The sequence below is a fragment of the Lithobates pipiens genome, unplaced genomic scaffold (assembly GCF_037356315.1).
Source record: "Lithobates pipiens isolate NorthernLeopardFrog02 unplaced genomic scaffold, aLitPip1_a1.2 Scaffold_13, whole genome shotgun sequence".
Classification (NCBI taxonomy): Eukaryota; Metazoa; Chordata; class Amphibia; order Anura; family Ranidae; genus Lithobates; species Lithobates pipiens.
Window position 1 is genome coordinate 124,193,564 of NW_027507718.1, and position 20,857 is coordinate 124,214,420.

Below are 20,857 nucleotides of genomic sequence, written 5' to 3' on the forward strand. Positions count from 1 at the left end.
ATAGAGTATCTTGGGTAAAAGGACCATTTTAATAAGATTTATCCGACCCCCAAATCCCCAGCGGCAGACGGGCCCAGGCCCGTAGTTTGGATTGAACGTGGGAAATTAGAGGGCTTAAATTTAAATGTGTATAGTCCAGTGACCTGGAGACAAACACCCCCAGATGCTTAATGACACTGACTCGTTGTAATGGCAAACTGTCCTGAAATTCAGTCGGTGGGAAGCTGTCAAGTGGAAGAATTTGGGACTTCCCCCAGTTGATTTTTAGCCCAGAAAAATCTCTCGATTGTCTGAAGAGCCGCCTGCAGAGAGGGGCCCGAGTTCGCCAGGTATAGCAATGTGTCGTCAGCATACATGCTGATCCTTTCGGTTAGGGCGCCATGGCTCAGTCCCCTGATCTCTGGGTTAGCTCGGATGAACATGGCCAACGGTTCCGCGGTCAGGGCGTATAATAGTGGTGAAAGAGGCCAGCCTTGTCTCGTGCCTCTGCTGAGGTCAAACATTCGAGATGGCCAGCCATTGGCCACCACCCGGGCTGTGGGCGCCTGATACAGCAGTTGAACCCACTTGATAAAACATTGTCCAAAGCCATATCCCTCCAAGCAGCTCCAGAGATGGCTTCACTTCACCGAGTCAAACGCCTTTGCCGTGTCCAATGTCACCACCACCCATGACCCAACTTCTGCGTGTGTAGATTGCAGGTTAATGTACAGTTTGTGTAGATTAAAGGATGTGTTATGGCCTGGCATGAAGCCTGCTTGATCTACATATATGAGGGACAGAATGACTTGGTTTAATCGAAGGGACAGTACTTTAGCTAGTATTTTTATATCTACTTGCAGTAGGGAAATGGGACGATAGGATTCGGGGTAGCCTGAGTCCTTCCCAGGTTTGGGGATGAGGACTATTGTCACTTCCCGCATGGAGGGAGGCAGGGTGAATGTTTCAAATAGGTGATTGAATAGTGCAAGCAGTTTGGGAGTTAGCAATTCTCTAAATTGGGAGTAAAATTCGACAGGGAGGCCATCAGATCCAGGGGATTTGGATCTAGCAAAGCTGGAGATCGCGGCGTCTATTTCTTCCGTGGTAAGGGGTGCCTCAAGTGAATCTATTTGTTCTTTCGTCAACTGGGGGAAGGTAATGCTGTGAAGGAAAGTGGTCCGTACATCTGTCGGGTCTGTCACTGTTCTTGGAACACCTTTTGAATGACCCCTCCCACACTAAACATATTTCTACATGTTACTTCTCTCTACTACACTCTAAAAGAGATCAGCTTAGTATCGCTGAATCTAGATGATGCTCGGATATACCAGAAGTTAAAGGAGGTTTGGCAGGACATTCTCTCCCTACTAGTCCCCACGGTTATCTCCTCTAGGGATAAAGTTATCCATTATATAGATCCTATTATTCTCCATGTCTCATCTTCTGGTTAAATTACCCTATTCTGTCTGCTCTAAGTGCTCCTCAGGCTGATGGTACACTTTATCATATGGTTTAGAACTGTCCGCTGGTTAGTGTTCTGGTTGCAGGTCACTTCTTTTTATCAGATCAAATAACCAAATATCGAATATCTGTAACCCTTTACTGTGCCTCTTTGGATACATTGAATCCTTCTAAAAAAAACTCCCACCTTTGCCTATGTTTGGTTCTGCTCTATGCTAAAAAAAAAATCTATAACTATGCAGTGGAAGTCTCCAAATCCCCTTACCATAGCTTTTGGGCTTACCCTTGTTAATCAGGCACTCCCGTTGTATAAACTGATGTATGAAGCCAGAGGTTGCCCTTGTTAGCTCCATAAAATATGGGACTTATGGTTGAGTTCAGACTGCACTATACCAACTAATACCAGAGCTAGGGACCTATTGTGGATCCTTTTTCACTTTATCTTGACTACTGTATTTGTATACACTGTTATATTGACATTCTACAGTTCATGTTAGTAGCTGAGTTTGGGTTGCACACCTGTGCATCCTTTTAAATCCTGTGGAACTCTTCACATCGGTCAGTTGCGTTTCAGGCTGCTTTTACACTGCTTTGTTGTAAAAATGCATAATGCATCCCTTTAAATCCTACAGAATACTTCACACTGGTCAGTTGCATTTTTAAAAGTCCTGCTTGCTGCATTTTTGGTGCATGTTAGGGCCCTTTTACACTGGTCAGTTTTTGACCAGTTTTCAGTATAAAAAAAAAAAACGGAAGATGCTGCTTCCTTTTTTTTTTTTTTTTTGCAGCGAAGCAGTGTGAAAGCAGCCAAAAATGCAAATGAAGCACAGTTGACTGATGTCAAGAGTTCCATAGGATTTGAAAGGGTGCATTTATCATGCATCATCTCCTTCTTTATTTTTATTTTTTAACTGAAAAACAAAACAGTCCTTATAGTTTGGATCTTGCCTCCATTATTTGTGTTTTAGTGAAATGTTTAACAAATTTGGCAAAAACGCATTATAATGCCTTGCTTTCTTGCAGCATTGACACTCCAGGGGTCATCCGCCGCGTTTCCCAGTTATTCCATGACCATCCAGATTTAATGCTGGGTTTTAATGCTTTTTTACCACTTGGCTATAAAATTGAGCTTCCAAAAAATGGTAAAGTGGTGGTTCAGACATCGCTGGCCAGTCCGGTTAGTGTCCATTACATTTTTTTCCCTCCCTTTTTAAGTATGCATGTGAAGCATAGTTAGGAGAGTAACTTGTGTTATTTCTTTCTAGGTTCCTTCTGATCCAGCCACAAGCATTTTGCCAAATACACGTGTAGTAGTTCCGCCTGTGCCTGAAAATTCACACAGTGAGGTGGCAGAAGAGCCGCGGCTGCAGGATAAAGAAAAGACACAGGCTCCTCCAGAGTCTGACTCGTTAGAGTTTCATAATGCTATCAGTTATGTCAATAAGATTAAAACTCGATTCCTTGACCGACCTGAGATCTACAGATCTTTCTTGGAAATCCTTCATACGTATCAGGTACTTGTATAGGAATTATTATTTTTTGGTTACTTTTCTATAAATGGCCTTATTAGAGATGTTATTGTGAATGCTTTGGTTAAAGTTCTTGAAACAACAAACGGTGACTGCAGAGGGAATTCTAGATTTACTTAATTTTTTTTTTTTTTTTTACATTTATGTAAATTTATTACAGAAATGTAATTTTATTATCATACCTTCGGGCCCCCCCAGGAAGTCTAGCTATAAAATCTTTGTTAGCAATCTCCACATCCTGCCTTGTTTCTAGGACACATAAAATCGTTTTCTCAAGTCATCTTCCAGGACAGCATATGAGAGATGGCTCGGTTCACATGCAAACAGGAAATGCATCATCCCCCATAGTCTGCAAGGTTTTAATCAGTGCTTTCTATTCTTATATTTGGGCAATAGCCCACCCCTAGGTAGGCTGAACTAAAAACATAAACTGTGGATCCTGCTACATCTAGCTGACAGGCTTCTGGGCTAAACCTGTAATATTAGAGAGTTATAAAGTCTTGGTTCTTCACCTTAATGCAATCTATGCATTAAGGTGAAAAACCTCCTTCTGTGCTGCAGTAGCCCCCCTTTTTCTTACCTGAACCTGATCGTTCCAGTGTCGAGGACAAGCCCAGAAGCTCCAGCCGCTGTCTCTGATCTTAATTGGATAGATTGCTCCCGCTGCTCTCAATCAAATCTAGTGTCAATGGATACAGCAGCAAGACTTGGGAGTGTGCCCGCACAGGTGTCCCCATAGAAATCAGTTCTCCGAGTTGATGTTGACAGGGGACCCCAGAAAAGGAGGATCAGGGCCACTCTGTGCAAAACCCTTGCACAGGGCAGATAAGTATGACATGTTTGTAAAGGTTGTTTGGTTATTTAAAAAAAAAAACACCTTTTTAAGGTGACTCCTCCTATGTGTTTTTTTTCCAACTAAAGCCTTTTGTTATGTTCAGGTTTAGGGGTGGAAGCTGTAACTATTATGGGTTACCAGTATCTACTATACACTCCAGTTAGTGTGCTTATCCTTAGACTTCTATTTATCACCTTAGGCTGTCTGAGTATCTCCACTGGATAGATGTATAATGCATTGGTAGCCACAGAGCAGGTTATACCTAGGCCTCAATTGCACAGGTATTGTTGATTGCTAATTATTTCTTAGATGAATATGCTATGACCTAATACTGCTGCCAGTATACTAGGTCTATATTTTGTCTATATTTATATTGTATTGTTTGATCATGAGCATACACATAAAATAGCTAAATTAGGAACCGGACCTCTAGTTGCTGATGTTTAAAGCGGAGTTAAAAAAAAAAAAATAATTAAACATCAGCAGTTACAAATACTTAATATAAGGACACGTGCCTGTCCAGGGAGCCCGTAATGTTGGCACCCCAGCCGATCTTCGGATCAACTCCCGGGTGCTGCTGCCGCCATTCCTGGTAAGACGACTAGGCAGTGAAGGCTTTCAGCTTCACTCCTGGTTCCCTACTGCATGAGTCGCGCTGCGTGGTTTGATTGGGACCCAGATGACAGCTGGGGGGGGATTTTACGGACATTGTGGAGGTGGAAGAAGATACCTGGATTTGACAGGTATCTGTTCCCTCCTGCCCCCTGAAAGGTGCCAAATGTGACACCTGAGGGGGGGGGGGAATCCGAACAGCGGAAGTTACATTTCTGGGTGGAACTCCACTTTAGGTGTTTTTCTTTGTTGCTGTTCAATAATTATGTTAAATTCACTCTCTGTGACTCCATAAATGTTGTAAATGGTCTGCTTTATGTGTAGGCCTCATTTGCATAAGTAGCCCCATGAATTTGGAAGCTTTTTTTTTTTTTTATGTACAGTGCCTTGCGAAAGTATTCGGCCCCCTTGAACTTTTCAACCTTTTGCCACATTTCAGGCTTCAAACATAAAGATATAAAAAAATTTTTTTTTTTTTGTGAAGAATCACCAACAAGTGGGACACAATTGTGAAGTGGAATGAAATCTATTGGATTTTTTAAACTTTTTTAACTAATAAAAAAATGAAAAGTGGGGCGTGCAAAATTATCCGGCCCCTTGCGTTAATACTTTGTAGAGCCACATTTTGCTGCGATTACAGCTGCAAGTCGCTTGGAGTATGTCTCTATCAGTTTTGCACACCGAGAGACTGAAATTCTTGCCCATTCTTCCTTGCAAAACAGCTCGAGCTCAGTGAGGTTGGATGGAGAGCGTTTGTGAACAGCAGTTTTCAGCTCTTTCCACAGATTCTCAATTGGATTCAGGTCTGGACTTTGACTTGGCCATTCTAACACCTGGATACGTTTATTTGTGAACCATTCCTTTGTAGATTTTGCTGTATGTTTGGGATCATTGTCTTGTTGGAAGATAAATCTCCGTCCCAGTTTCAGGTCTTTTGCAGACTCCAACAGGTTTTCATCCAGAATGGTCCTGTATTTGGCTGCATCCATCTTCCCCCCTCAATTTTAACCATCTTCCCTGTCCCTGCTGAAGAAAAGCAGGCCCAAACCATGATGCTGTCACCACCATGTTTGACAGTGGGGATGGTGTGTTGAGGGTGATGAGCTGTGTTGCTTTTACGCCAAACATATCGTTTTGCATTGTGGGCAAAAAGTTCGATTTTGGTTTCATCTGACCAGAGCACCTTCTTCCACATGTTTGGTGTGTCTCCCAGGTGGCTTGTGGCAAACTTTAGACGAGACTTTTTATGGATATCTTTGAGAAATGGCTTTCTTCTTGCCACTCTTCCATAAAGGCCAGATTTGTGCAGTGTACGACTGATTGTTGTCCTATGGACAGACTCTCCCACCTCAGCTGTAGTTCTCTGCAGTTCATCCAGAGTGATCATGGGCCTCTTGGCTGCATCTCTGATCAGTCTTCTCCTTGTCTGAGCTGAAAGTTTAGAGGGACAGCCAGGTCTTGGTAGATTTGCAGTGGTCTGATACTCCCTCTATTTCAAAATGATCGCTTGCACAGTGCTCCTTGGGATATTTAAAGCTTGGGAAATCTTTTTGTATCCAAATCCGGCTTTAAACTTCTCCACAACAGTATTCCGGACCTGGTGAACAAGGCAGTTGCAATTCAACTGCTCAAATTCCGCGCCATTTGAACAAAAACAAATGAGAAATATACACAAAGAGCAGCTCCCTAGAAAAGTGAAACAAACACCTGTAGAGTGATAGCAATGATTAAGGGCGCTCTGCAAAAAATATTAATTTAAACCACTAATTTGCAAAAATTTTCTAAACCACTAAATTAAAATGGCTGTGAAAAAAATGCTCAAAAAAATGTGATGATCACCAAAGTGAAAAGATGCGCATATATAATGACAATGATTATACTGGAGAAATAGTGAACATCAGTGAACCACCATGCATAATAATAATAAACAACGTAAAGTCCCAATGATGTGTCTCTACAAAGAATGAATTCTGTCTAATTCTGCCGATCCGGAAAGTGGAAAACAAATAGTAATCGTGATTTAGCAACGAGTCGGTAAAAAGGCTTGTGACTCCCTCCACCATGCACGTAGAACTACACCAGTAGTAAAGATACAAGTCAAACAACTCTTGTACAGGATAATGCCTTCTCATATGGATACCGATGCAAATGATGGTAGGTGGTGTATCTCTCTTCACAGACTCAAGCGGCAAATGTGAAAAAATACAAAAAAATCCATAGCATAATACTGACTAATACTAATAAAAAATAAGTAAAAAACAGACAGCCAAAAGGCTCCTTACATGGTTAGGTGCCTGAACTGGCACTGGGACTGCTCGCTCTGACCAAAAGAATCGCTCTCCAACTCAAGGAAAAATTCTTCCGCATTCGATATCGGCGTGCGTTCCAGGCCTGCAGACTGACGAACCAGAGGGCCGGAAATGGCGTAGAATATCGTGACCAAGTGCCGCTCCGATGTACGTTTCATTGTTAACGTCTTCAGGAAGCGCACTGGGTCACTCGTAATTGTCGCTTATATCGGATCACTTATCAAATTATAACAAATAGGAAAACAGTTCGTGCGCAGCCTCAGTACACCCAAGGCAAAGCAACCAACACTAATAATAGACATTTATATCTTGACTGCTCGGGACCTTATCAAATCATTATCGAATTGTAACGAACATAGTTGTCAAATTATATCGAAAACGCTAACGAATTGTAGCTAATGGAAAGAACAGGTCGTGCGTAGCCAACAAGGCAACACAACGATCGCTACTAATTAACATTTATACTGAATCCCACTCGAATAACGAAAACAATGGTCAACTATAACAAATCGTTATTGAATTATAACGGATACGATTTGTCGATTTAAATCTAATCAATAACGATTCGTAATAAATGCGAAAAAAGGTCGTGCGCAGCCCCAGTGCCATCCAGGCAACACAACGAACAGATACAATTATTAACATTCATGTATAATTTGTAGGACAAAGCGTCACCAATACATTTTACATTCAAAGGTATGCACAAAAAACTAATAATTACCTAATCATAAACAAATGACAAATGAGTTACTAATCTTTCACATGATTTCAGCAGGAGCAGAATCAATATAAGAAAATATAACAATAAAAAAATGTTTAACAAAAAAACTTTTTTTTATATAATATAAAAAAATAAATCTAAAAAATGAAAAAATATATATGCAGATATACATATCAAACTCCCCAAGCCAGTGGGAGAAGACATGTACACAAGCACAATACCAACCCTACAATAAAACATCTAGATATAAAAATACACAAGCGCCTATCCCATAGGAGAGAGTGTACATGCCCCAAAGAGACAGAAAAACCTATACAAAAGCACCCGAGTGTAATCAAACCAAGATTAAAACCTTGATGAAAATATAAATTTAAAAATATCATAGGAAATGGAGGAAAACGAGGTAACCCTGGTCTCGTGTACCTCTATGAATAGGGGGACAGGGTAAAGGAATTTCAAAACTACTTCCAGCAATTAATCATTAGATAAGAAACCGTTTAGATCAAGTTCGATATTCATTCCCAATGGCTGCAAAGTTTGTAATTTATAAATCCATCTGTTTTAATTTTTCGAAATTTCTCTTTTCATATGCGTTCCTCTCCAATGTCTCGTGATTTTATCAATCCCATAAAACCTACACAAAGAAGGATCGCTATTATGGTACTGTTTAAAGTGTCTCGAGACACTGTGATTGGGGAAACCTTTCTTTATATTTGCAAGATGCTCGTTTATTCTAATCTTTAATTGTCTTGTAGTGCGGCCTACATATTGCAATGAACATGGACATTCCAATACGTAAGTTACAGGATCTGAATTGCAAGTGATGAGAGCTTTAATCCTAAATTCTTCTCCCGTTACACGTGATGTAAAATTATAATTTTTTTTAGGAATCTCAGGACCCCTAGTAACTTTACATGCACGACACCTAGTACAGAAGTGAAAATCAGACCCATCCAAGAAGGTAACCAATTTCTTTGGTGGGTCTGGTACATTTCAGGCTAGCCGATTTCTAAGGCCAGGGGATCTCCTATAGATGAACCTAGGCCTGTTTGGAATGGTAGATGCAAGGTCTTTATCTTTAAGTAAAATGGGCCAATATTTATTAAAAATAGTCTCTAATTGCTTATATTGTCTATTGAATCCCGTCACAAAAGCTAGTTCACCCTTGAATGTAGATTTGGGCTTGGGGGTCAATAGGGATTGTCTCTCCATATTTAACACTTTATCAAAAGCTCTACTTAGGGTCTCTGATCTATACCCTTTTTCTAGGAACCGCTCTGTGAGAATTCCTGCCTGTGTAACAAAATCAGCCTCATTTGTACAATTTCGCCTGAGTCTCATGTATTGTCCCTTGGGGACTGCTCCGATCCACTGAGGGTGATGGCAACTGTGCGTCGGCACGTAGCCATTTCTGTCAGTGGCCTTAAGGGTTTTAGTTTGGAACCCCCCATCTTGTTTAGTGATGGTGAGGTCCAAATAATTAACCTCCTTCATGTTAGTTTCTGCTGTGAATTTTAAACCATATTTGTTCCTATTCATTGTCCCCAAGAAAGACACAAAACTGGCCTGATCACCCTGCCAAAACAGGATCACGTCATCGATGTATCTTTTATAGAACACCGAAGACCTATTCATATCAAGAAAAATACTCTGATTCCCATTTGTTGAGTACAATATTGGCTATACTCGGGGCATACCGTGCCGCCATGGCCACACCCCCTATCTGATTATAAAAATCATTATTGGCCCAAAAGAAGTTATTAGCCATAGCTAACTTTAACCCTTTCAGTAGAAAATTAATCTCTAACTTTTTAAGGTTAGATTCTTTATTTAATGCTCATTTTAGTGCATCATGGTGCCGAACTGTTTTCCTATTCGTTATAATTCAATAAGTGATCCGATATAAGCGACAATTACGAGTGACCCAGTGCGCTTCCTGAAGACGTTAACAACGAAACGTACGTCGGAGCGGCACTTGGTCACGCTATTCAACGCCATTTCCGGCCCTCTGGTTCGTCGGTCTGCAGGCCTGGAACGCACGCCGATATCGAATGCGGAAGAATTTTTCCTTGAGTTGGAGAGCGATTCTTTTGGTCAGAGCGAGCAGTCCCAGTGCCAGGTCAGGCACCTAACCATGTAAGGAGCCTTTTGGCTGTCTGTTTTTTACTTATTTTTTATTAAAGTCAGTATTATGCTATGGATTTTTTTGTATTTTTTCACATTTGCCGCTTGAGTCTGTGAGGAGAGATACACCATCTACCATCATTTGCAAACGGTATTCATATGAGCAGGCATTATCCTGTACAAGCGTTGTTTGACTTGTTGTTTGACTTACTTTTTAATTAAAGTGGTCAAACGGATCTGGTAAGCAGTTTGGACTTGTATCTTCACTACTGGTGTAGTTCTACGTGCATGGTGGAGGGAGTCGCAAGCCTTTTTTCCGACTCGTTGCTAATCGTTGCTATATCACGATTACTATTTGCTTTCCACTTTCCGGATCGGCAGAATTCGACAGAATTCATTCTTTGTAGAGACACGTCATTGGGACTTTACATTGTTTATTATTATTATGTATGGTGGTTCACTGATGTTCACTATTTCTCCAGTATAATCATTGTCATTATATATGCGCATCTTTTCACTTTGGTGATCATCACATTTTTTTGAGCATTTTTTTCACAGCCATTTTAATTTAGTGGTTTAGAAAATTTTTGCAAATTAGTGGTTTAGATTAATATTTTTTGCAGAGCGCCCTTAATCATTGCTATCAGTATTATGGACCTGCCTGGTGTGTTCCTTGGTCTTCATGATGCTCTCTGCGCTTTCAACAGAACCCTGAGACTATCACAGAGCAGGTGCATTTATACAGAGACTTGATTACACACAGGTGGATTCTATTTATCACCATCAGTAATTTAGGATCCTCGCTGAACTTCTGGAGTGAGTTTGGTGCACTGAAAGTAAAGGGGCCGAATAACTTTGCACGCACCACTTTTCAGTTTTTTATTTGCTAAAAAAGTTTAAAATATCCAATAGATTTCGTTCCACTTCACAATTGTGTCCCACTTGTTGGTGATTCTTCACAAAAAATTAAAATTTTATATCTTTGTTTGAAGCCTGAAATGTGACAAAAGGTTGAAAAGTTCAAGGGGGCCGAATACTTTCGCAAGGCACTGTATATTACCTTACACTTACTTTGCATTTGGAAATATGGTTTCCTTTATGCTTGCATAAAAAACGTATTTCTATGCTTTGGGATAAAATCTCTCAGGTTGCAGAGGCCTGGCCAGGGTACCTTCATGGGATGTCTCTGGCTTTATATAAAATTCACAACCTAGTTCTCTACATATGTGATATTTCTAATAGCCTTCTTTAAGAAATAGTCTTAATTCCAGAAGACTCTGCATGATTTGTGCATTGTACAGTATTCTTTAACTTGAGTGAGTTCTTTGTACATGTATCACTTTGATCATCTTGCACATGTATGGATGGCCCAGGAATCTTGGCTGCTGAGGCTTCATCCAGAAGAAAATGAAATTCCTCACTTTCAAACATTACCAGAAGCGCTCAACCTAAACTGAAAGGGTTATAGGGCATGTTTTCATTCAATCTGTTGCACGTGTGTACTAGGCTTTACATGAGGTTCTGCTCTCTTTATGTTATTTCATAGTGTATATGTTCCATACAACAGTATAAACCATGCCAGGTTGCTGCAGAGGCAGCCAGGTCATTCATGTGATACTTACCCTGCTGCACGTGGTATATGTGGGTTTATGGGCCGTATTTCAGCCTGTAGATATATTGTTATGCACTATCACTCTTAAATTGTTATGTAATAGTACTAAATAAAAAAAATAAAAAATCCAATACATGGCTTTTATACAGCCTTCACAACAAAACGTAGTGTAACAGGTTAATATGAATCTTATGTTGGTGTGCAGCACCGCGGGGGGTTAAGAGTGCAGGACTTGTTTGACATGCTGTTAGAAACAGCCCGCTCGGTGAAGTGAGCCTGCTCACGTCACCGAGCGGGCTGTTTCTAACAGCATGTCAAACAAGTCCTGCACTCTTAACCCCTGCGGTGCTGCACACTATTAATGCTCCTCCTGCTGATCACACAGACGAGCTGCTCCTTAATGCTGTGTGCTGCTGACAGCTTTCCTCCATAGAGCACTGCGTTGTCTGACATGCTAAGGTAGGCTGCTGGGCACTGGTGAGACCCTGCAGGCTGCATGATGGGCACTGGTGAGGCCTTAATCTAGGCTTACCTGTAGGTCAGAGTGGTTTGTAAGGGTTTACAACCACTTTAATAAATAAGGTATTAGGTGCTGGAATAGGGATGGTCCTAAATAAATATAGAAATTGCGGTAGCAGTACCATTTTAAAGGCTGCTAGTCTCCCGGACCAGGATAGTTCAGTTTTTGCTAGATCTTGAAGTCTGGAGTGTAGTCTGTCTATGAATGTGGAATAATTTGCTTTGAACAAATCCACCATCTTGGGTGTTAAGGTGATGCCTAAGTAATTTATATCAGTGGTGTTCCACGTGTATGGATATAACTGTTCCATTTTGCGCCTAGTTTTAGGAGGTATATTGATGCCAATGATGTATGACTTAGTGTCGTTTACTTTGTAGTAGGATATACCAATGAACATTTTGAGTATTTGATGTATCGAGGCTAATGAGGTCTCCACGTCTGTAATCATAAGTATAACATCGCCAGCGTATAGACTAATGGTGCGTTTTGCGTTGCTAGACCTATGTCCTGTAATTTGAGGGTGGTTGCGTATGTAACTCTCCAGAGGTTCCATGAGAAGGTTCAATATTAATGGTGAAAGTGGGCATCCTTGGCGAGTTCCATTTGTGATATTAAATGGACTGGAAAGTACCCCCAAGGTGTCAACCTGGGCAGAGGGCTTGGAGTATAATGCGATAATTGCAGAAAATATAGTGCCACTGAATCCAAACGCCTCCAATACTTTAGCAAGATATTCCCAATGTATCCAATCAAACTCCTTCTCTGCATCCAAAGCTAGGAGCAGAGAAGGCGGTTCCTACAGATTTGCTTGGTGGATTATATTAATTAGGGCACCTAGTGGCACAGAAGTTTGACGTCCTTTTGTAAATCCAGATTGGTCCAAATGTATAAGCTGTGGAAGTATGTCTATTAGCCTTAGTGCAATCAGTTTGGTATGTAGTTTCAGGTTGTTATTAAGTAATGATGATATTGTCCTGAGATTCTGTGGAAGAGATGCTTCCTTCCCTGGCTTGGGCAGGGTGATTACAAGTGCTTTCAACATTTCTGATGGGAAGGAGGAAGAGGCAGCTGCAGCGTTGAAAATAGTGGTTAGGTGGGGTGAGAGGATGTACTTAATTGTTTTATAGTATTCTCCTATATATCCATCAGGACCTGGGGACTTGTTCAGTGGTAGCGTATCAATAGCTTGAGGCACTTCCTGGATTGTGAAGTGAGAGTTAAGGTGCATTAGTTGTGTTGGGGAAGAGACACTTTCTTCAGAAAGCCATTTATTGCCTCGGGGGTTGGTTGAATGGTATGTGGATCATCTGCCAAGTTGTACAGAGATCCATAATAATGGTTAAATGCTGTGTTTTGTGGGTGATGTTCATCTTTAGTGAGCGGGTGTAAGATGTACGGTATCTTGGTTTTGTACCTGCAGCCCAGTAAGCGTTGTGCTAGGAGTTTCCCTGCCCTGTTAGGATTTACATAATAATTCATGTTTAGACGCCTAGTAGACTTTTCAAAATTTCCCAATAATAGTATTCAAAGATCATATCGAAGTTGGGATAATTGTTTAGAGATTGAGTGTGTGTGTTTTTTTTTTGTTTTGTTTTTTTGTTACTGATTTCTAAGTTGTGAATTTTGTTTGTGAGATCCTGTAATTGCTGTTGGTGCTGCCACTTCCTCCTTGCCCCCAGTTTAATAAAAATACCCCTCATGAACGCCTTGTGGGCATTCCACAGTGTAAACTCATCCACAGAATCTATGTTTTCGCTAAAATATTGCAATAAATGTTGTTCCAATAATAGTTTTGGTAGGCTTTTTCCTGTAAAAGAAGCGGGTTAGCTCTCCAGATTATAACAGGGTTTGAGGAGAATGAGTCGCTTTATTGTCAGCACTACGGACGCGTGGTCTGACCACATAATATTTATGGATGCTGCTACAGTTCTGGTCAAGGTCCATTGATCTACTAGGAAGAGATCAATTCGTGACTATGACCTGTGTGGTGAAGAAAAAAAAAAGTTGAAGTCTTTTTCCCCTGCATGAAGGCTTTTCCAAGCGTCAAATTAGTTTTGCTGATGTATAGCTTATAGCTGATGTAAGCGTTTGGGTTGTTCTGGTGAGAGCGGAGGGTAGGAATCAAGGTGTGAGTCTGGGATAAGGTTTAAGTTCCCACATATCACCAGAGCTCCTTTTTGGTGGGTCCGTGTCTTCCGAAAGGTTTTGTTAATAAAGCTTATTTGGTTAGAGTTTGGGGCGTAAAGATTCACAATAGTGTACGTTGAGTTAACATCGCAAATTAGTATTATGAATTGTCCTTGTGGGTCTGCAATCACTTCAAGTTGATGGAATTAAACAGTGTCCCTTATTGCAATAAGAACTCCTCTTTTCTTTGCATCTGCGTTTGCAGTAAAAATATGGGGGAATTGCTTATTTGTGCGTTTTGGGGTGATGGACTATTGAAGTGCGGTTCCTGTGCACATAGTACATCGCTTTTGAATTAAGTGATTAATTCCTTTTAAGTGATTAAGTCCTTTGGTATTTATAGAAAGAAAGAAATCTCACCCCCATGTGGGCAGAGAAGGTTTAGTTGTTTGACATTCTGTGTACATATAAGTTTTTTTGTAGTGGAGAGCTCCCTCAAGCTGTCAAAATCGGTATAACTTGTTTGCCAAGTGCTAGTGCAGACCAGACTCACATTTTGAAGTGCAAGCATCTTTCCAGTTCTATTATCAGCCTGGCTATGCTGGCGAGGCCTCTTTGGAGGTGTTGATCTGGGAGAAACGGTAGTGGCTCCATCTGAGAGCTGTAAAGGAATCCAAGTTCTGACTGTGTTGGAAAAATATAGTAAGAAGAAAAACAAAACTGACAATGAACATTAAAACTTGAACTTTGAATAACATTTTAAAGCTTTTCAAGTGAACATTGTGATCCAAGCATGGGTATTTCATACCCGAATGCAGCATTTTGCTGCTCAAGTGCTTTCAAGGGGATGAGTTCATAAGCCGAGAGAGGCTACTTTCCCCATAGTACTGAAGAGAATACTTATTTGCTTTCCAGGTAGTCAGTGTCTTTTTGGCATTCTTAGCCATTCAGGATCCACATGAGGAATACTCAAAGGGGATTCAGGCCTGCTGTCAGGCTCTGGAAGTATCTGCCATTCTTTGAGCGGAGATAGACCTTTTTCTAGTGAGCCTTTGGTGAAGGTATGGCCCTCTTTGGTAATCGTGATTTTTTTGATTTTTGGGGGGGAAAGTCCCATATATAGTTGATCTTATGATTCCTGAGGGCTTTGGTGATTGTGGTGAGGCTCCTTCTTTTCTGGAGGGTGTATTCCGATAAATCTGCAAAAAATTGCAGATTTTGATACTGTGGGGCAATATTCTCCTTGGTGCGCATTAGACATACATTTTTCTTTTGCGTGGTAAAAATGTAACCGTAGTATTACATCCCTAGGGATCTGGTCGGGGAGGTATGAAGGTTTAGGCAGGCGATGGATCCGGTCTATGATCACATCTAGATCTTTAAGTTCAGGAAGGATTTCTTTTAAATGGAGGACTGGTGTACTTACGCAGGTCTCCTTGCTGTATAGACTCTGGGATTCCTCTGATTTTTAAGTTATTCCTTCTATTTCTGTCCTCCATGTCAGCCATTTTATATGTGAGCCCTTCTATTACTACTCTTTTTAATCATGGGCATCTTCTAAATCGTTTACAGTGGCTGCAAACTCCCCCATCTTGTTTTCAATGTGCCCCACTCTGGATTCTACATTCTGTATCTCCTTATTGAACTTTTGCATGCAGGACATCATGACAGTTTGGATTGAGCTCCTTAGGGACAGTAACACCTCAATGCTGTCGGGCAACTCTAGTGTCCTCCCCAGAATCGGTGCAGGGACTAGCTGTGGGGATGCATTCAGAGCCATCCATCCGGAATGTGGCTTTAGCTGGGCTTGCAGACTGAGGGGTATTAGGGTAGAATTATTGGCTGCCTGGGGACCCACTATTTGTGCTGATAGATGCAGAGTTAGCTGGGGTGGAGTGTGTGTTACAGGCCCGGGTGGATGTACAGCCGATGCCATCTTGCCTACCTCCATGTGTCTGCCATTTAATGAAATCCGTCAGTTTCTGGAGCTTCCGGAGTTCTTTTCTTTTCCTGGCCATGGTCACTGATGCTATGGTGTGCAGATCGCTCCATTTTGGAGTGAAAACCTCCTCTGGAAAGTTGCTGTGTGCTGCTGTCTGTGGGAAGAGGAGCTCAGCTCTCATACTTCCATCTCTCTCTGCAGCCGGACACGCTCCCCCTTTTGCCCATTTTTAAAGGAACGACAAACAGCCTCTGCTAAATCTATGTTTAGCTGCAATCACAGTGAATGTAAAATATGATACATGTAACATGTGGTATAAGAAGTTTTCACAGATCTTTGTGGGCTAATTTAAGCAATTATGACGACATTTTTTCCTTTTCATTCCTAAGAAGTAAGACTAATGTTTGTGGAAGGCAATATCCTAACATTGTACAATAAGTAATGTCATGCTATTTTATAAGATATTTTACCACTGATTTAATTCAATTTTTTTCCCCTTTTTAGAAGGATCAGCTAAATCCAAAAGGGCGCCCATTTCGTGGCATGTCAGAAGAGGAGGTGTTCACAGAAGTGGCTAGCTTATTTCGTGGACAGGAAGATTTACTTTCTGAATTTGGCCAGTTCCTTCCTGAGGCAAAGAGATCGCTGGTATGGGAATTATTTCCATCTGTTTATTACAGGATGACTGTATATTCTACCCGAGGGTTATAGTAGCATTTTTTTCATACTGTTTCCAGACTTTAAACCAGCCTTTCTCAACCTTTTTTAACACTGAGGAACCCTTGAAATAGTTCTTCTGTCTCGAGGAACCCCTGTTAAATTTTCTAAATCTACAACTCATGATACACTAGTGTGATGGTCAGTGGGAAGAATGGTCCTTACGCTTGTGGTCTTTGGGAAAAATAACCTCCTTACAGATAGCTAAAAATAGCAATGGTGTCAGTGGAATTTTTATCTGAGCGGTAGAAACTGCCCGAAGCTGAAGGAACCCCTAGCAACCTTTTGTAGGAACCCTGGGGTTCCACTGAACCCTGGTTGAGAATCACTGCTTTAAACCTTATGAGGTTTAAACTTTTTTTTTTTTTGCAGGACTACAGAAGTATTTCAAGAGTCTAAAGTGGACTATCCTCAAATCTCAAATTATTAACCAGTTATGTTTTTGTTTCATAGTTCACTGGAAACGGTACATGTGATCTTAGTGCCAGGAAGCTTGAATACCAGAGAAACCTAGAACAAAGCCGAAAACGATCCAGATCTCTTTTGTTACGCCCCATGTCTTGTCCATCTAAGGTAAAAAATAATAATCACAAATTCACTAAATAAAGCATGCTGTGTTCATGTCATATTAGCTTTCTGCAGCCCTCCTGTGCTTTTGTCACATAGAAAAAGATGAAGATGAGAAAGTCCAAGGACCAATCCGTGGCAAGTGTTGGCAAATATGGGACGCTACAGGAATTCTCTTTCTTCAATAAGGCAAGTGTAGATACTAATTGTCAGTGTTTTGAGTAATGAAAAAAATTGATCACCTCAAGAACCTGTGTAGACAGGCATTCATGTCAAATCCAGCCCTTTCTATTTAAATTCAATGCTACTCCAACATATGTGTCCAAATGTAAAACACAGCATTTGACTAGAAAAAGCTGTGTTTGCTTCCATATGCACCTCATAAAGAGAAGTTGCATTTGAAGAAAGAGAAATGCAAAGCAGGTCCAACACAGCCTCTAAACTGTCATGCCCACTAATTTATTAAAGTCATTGGGAATCTGCTGACCTGTACTTGATGTGAAGCTGAACTTAACATTTCTGCCTGGTCTGCTGTGTACATTCCATGTGTAAATAATTGACAGACAGACTTCTCAGCTGACAGCACCTAGATGCTGGGGTGTGGTCTTGACACCCAAAGGTGTTCTGTGACCTGTGTTGCATGTTGTTGATACTGAATGTGGACCTCTTTGCCCCCAGGTTCAACAATAAAATGCACAATTTGTTTCCAGATACAGAAATTCTATAGCAGAAGCAGTGGATGCTCTGGTGGCTCAGTGAGATCAATGCACCCATGATCTATGCTTTTCCTTCCCTTAGAATTCTTCTTCGTATGCTTGGCAGAATAAAGGTTGATGGCTTTCCAGTTATCCTCATTGCTTTGGCTTAGACCAGGCAAATGTGGTACACCAACCAGAAAAGACTCCTGGACTCTTCAGATTGTTGGGAGTTTTTATCTCAAGGACCAAATTACAATCCTGCTTCTCAGTCACTGATGGTATGACTGTTAAAGCTCAGGTTTTGAGAGATGGAATCTCTGAATCTGTGATTCTTATGATGCTAAAAGGTATGCCCTGTACACACAGTCGGACTTTCCGATGGTAAATGTGTGATCGAACTGTGTTGTCGGAAATTCCGATGGTGTGTGGGCTCCATCAGACTTTTCCCGTCCGTCGTTCTAAAATTTTCCGACAACAAAATCCGATCGTTTTAAATTCCGATCGTGTGTAGACAATTCCAATGCACAAAGTGCCACACATGCTCAGAATAAATTATGAGACGAAAGCTACTGGCCTCTTTATAGTCCCGTCGTACGTGTTTTGTGTCACCTCGTTCTGAACGATCGGATTTTCCAACAACTTTGTGCTACTGTGTGTATGCAAGACAAGTTTGGGCCAAAATCCGTGGGAAAAAAATCTGACTGATTTTTGTCATCGGAATGTCCGACCTGGTGTACAGGGCATTAGGCATGCTACTTTCTTTAAGATCTGTGAATTCACTTGGTTGGCGTATCGGGCTTCTTCTCTAAAGCCCCATAAACAATATCAGATTTTCTGCAGTTTTTTTTTTCCTTCAGATTTACCAAAACCATGTAGTGCAAGGGCCTGCCTGATTGCATACAAATTGAAACTCCTAAGGTTTGACCTCATATTATATGGTTTTGGTAAATCTGAAGGAAAAAAATCGGCAGAAAATCTGATGGTGTGTATGGGTCTTTAGAGTTTCTCCATGGGCTGAATCTTCTTTTCTACAGCTGGGCCTGGACCAACATTTGACTCTGAGGACAAAGGGCATCAAGTTAGGTTTTCTGCAGTTTGTATTCTGTTTCAGAGACTGTTGGCCTCTCAATCCTTAAATTAAAAGCTTTGCACAGGGAGTCTTCTGCATAGCTTCCCCTGTAACTGTGTGGGACCGGAATTTGGTTCTCTGTGCTTTAGAAAACACCATTTGAACCTGGTAAATACATTCCTCTCTCTACACCGGCCCACTGGATGGTTTTCTTTGTAGCCCTCACCACTGTAAATATCCGAACTGAAAGCCTTATCCTGCAAGGAACTATTTCTAGTTTTGCATAGGGGCAAAGTGATGTTGAAACCCAGAACATCATTTTTGCCTTTCACCTCAGCCAGGACATATTTCTTCCATCCCTCTGTCCAGCTTCAGTTCACCAAAAGGAAATTTCACTCTGTTGTCTGGATGCGGTTTGGGCTGTGAGAGTCTATAAGCCATTGCTTATTTTAGGAAGACCAATTAACTTTTTTTATTTTCTTTTTTTTTTATTCAAGACGGTCCCTGTAATGGTATACCAGCTACTAATTCCACCATCTATAGGTGTCTCAGGCAGGCAGTTATCCAGGCTTATGGTCTCAAGAATCAATTCCATCCATCCCTGTCAAGGTTCATCCCTACTGCATCTGAGAGTGCTTGATTGGTTTTCAGCATCAATCAACTGTTTTTTAGAATTCCGATGCTGCCACCTGGTCTTCTTCTGTTGATACGTTCTCTACGTTTTTATAGTCTAGAAAGTGCTTCTCATGCACTTCACTTGTATGCTTTAAGGCTTATTCTACTCTTATTCCACTCTTCTTTAAATGGACTTGATCCCCATGCCAATTGGCCTTGCTTACCCGCTCAGGATCCTCATCCTTCAATAAATGTTATTATGGTAGTGCTTTAGGTCGGTGCGCCCTCTTTGTTGTTCTCCAAGTTTTACCAGGTGGACGTTCCAGCCCCATCTGATGCTAGATTTGTGCATAAAGTCCTTCAGGTATCTTTGAGCTGCAGGCAGCCCCTAGTTCTCTCACTTACTGTAAAATCTTTTTTTCTTTGGAAAAATGGATTGATGGGCACAGGTCCCAGCCTTATGTGTTGGGATCATGCTGTTAGGACAGATTTTCTATAGAACTGAGGAATGCTGGTAGTAAGAGGCTAATCGTGGGCTGTCTTATAGGTTTGTTTTTGTGTCCAGTCCTCCTGTAGTTGGCAGTACGACTTTAAGGTTAATACTTTGCTTACCTCAATGAACTCCAAGAAAGTGATTGATTTGTCATGCATCATGGGACACAAAGTTAGGCTAATATTCATTACCTGCTGTTTTATACTTCATCTCCAGTTGAATGGACACTGGTAGACCAAAGGAAGTGATCCCCTATATACAGTATGGGATGGTTCCCCCCAATGGGGTTTTTAGGCAGCGCGGTATTCAACAATTGCAAATAATGTATATGAAAAGGATTTTATTAATATAGGTGTGTGGTTTAAGTCAAGCTAGCTAGAGGCTGGACACCTGTGTGCGGTGACCATACGGGGGAGTTTTGGGCTAGCTGTGGGTGTTTTGCAAAGTGTACTTTTTTATTTTTTTTATTTTTCTTGTGTCTGGCTGTTTTTCTCTTTCGTTCACTGACTGACACAGCTCCAGTAATCTTGACCGTAGGGTTATTACGCCACCTTCAGGAGAGGACTAGGCAGAACATGTAATACATGTGAAAATAACAGAACTTTACAGTTCCGCCCAGGGGGCGGTCCCTCTGGTAATAACCCCTCAGCCCGATTCCTGCAGCTCAGTTTTTTTCTGCCTAGTGAAGGAGATGGACCTAGGCTCCCTGCGGGACAATCAGTCCTGGGATTTTTTTTTGCTAAATATTTTGCCTTTTGTGCAAGATTTTAAGATCCTGTGATCTGCTATCAACAGCCAGCTGGGTGACAGGCTGGATAATCTAGATCCTTGTAGTCTCCCCAGCCTGGCCATCAAGCGTGTGCAGACCCTAGCTACGCGCTGGGTCGGCCAAGACATGCCCCTCAGTCTCCAGGGGTGGCCGGT

At 41.3% G+C, this 20,857-nt stretch overlaps 1 protein-coding gene across 2 annotated transcripts in view; it reads left to right on the top strand.

Annotated features, from left to right (window-relative positions):
• SIN3B (SIN3 transcription regulator family member B) overlaps nt 1-20,857 on the top strand; it is a 126,206-nt gene that overhangs the window by 42,097 nt on the left and 63,252 nt on the right. For both annotated transcript variants that reach the window (XM_077475511.1, XM_077475512.1), the window contains 5 exons: nt 2,467-2,620; nt 2,709-2,957; nt 16,279-16,422; nt 16,945-17,064; nt 17,158-17,247. In XM_077475511.1, the coding sequence (XP_077331637.1) occupies nt 2,467-2,620; nt 2,709-2,957; nt 16,279-16,422; nt 16,945-17,064; nt 17,158-17,247 (757 nt within the window). The remainder of the gene's footprint in view (nt 1-2,466; nt 2,621-2,708; nt 2,958-16,278; nt 16,423-16,944; nt 17,065-17,157; nt 17,248-20,857) is intronic.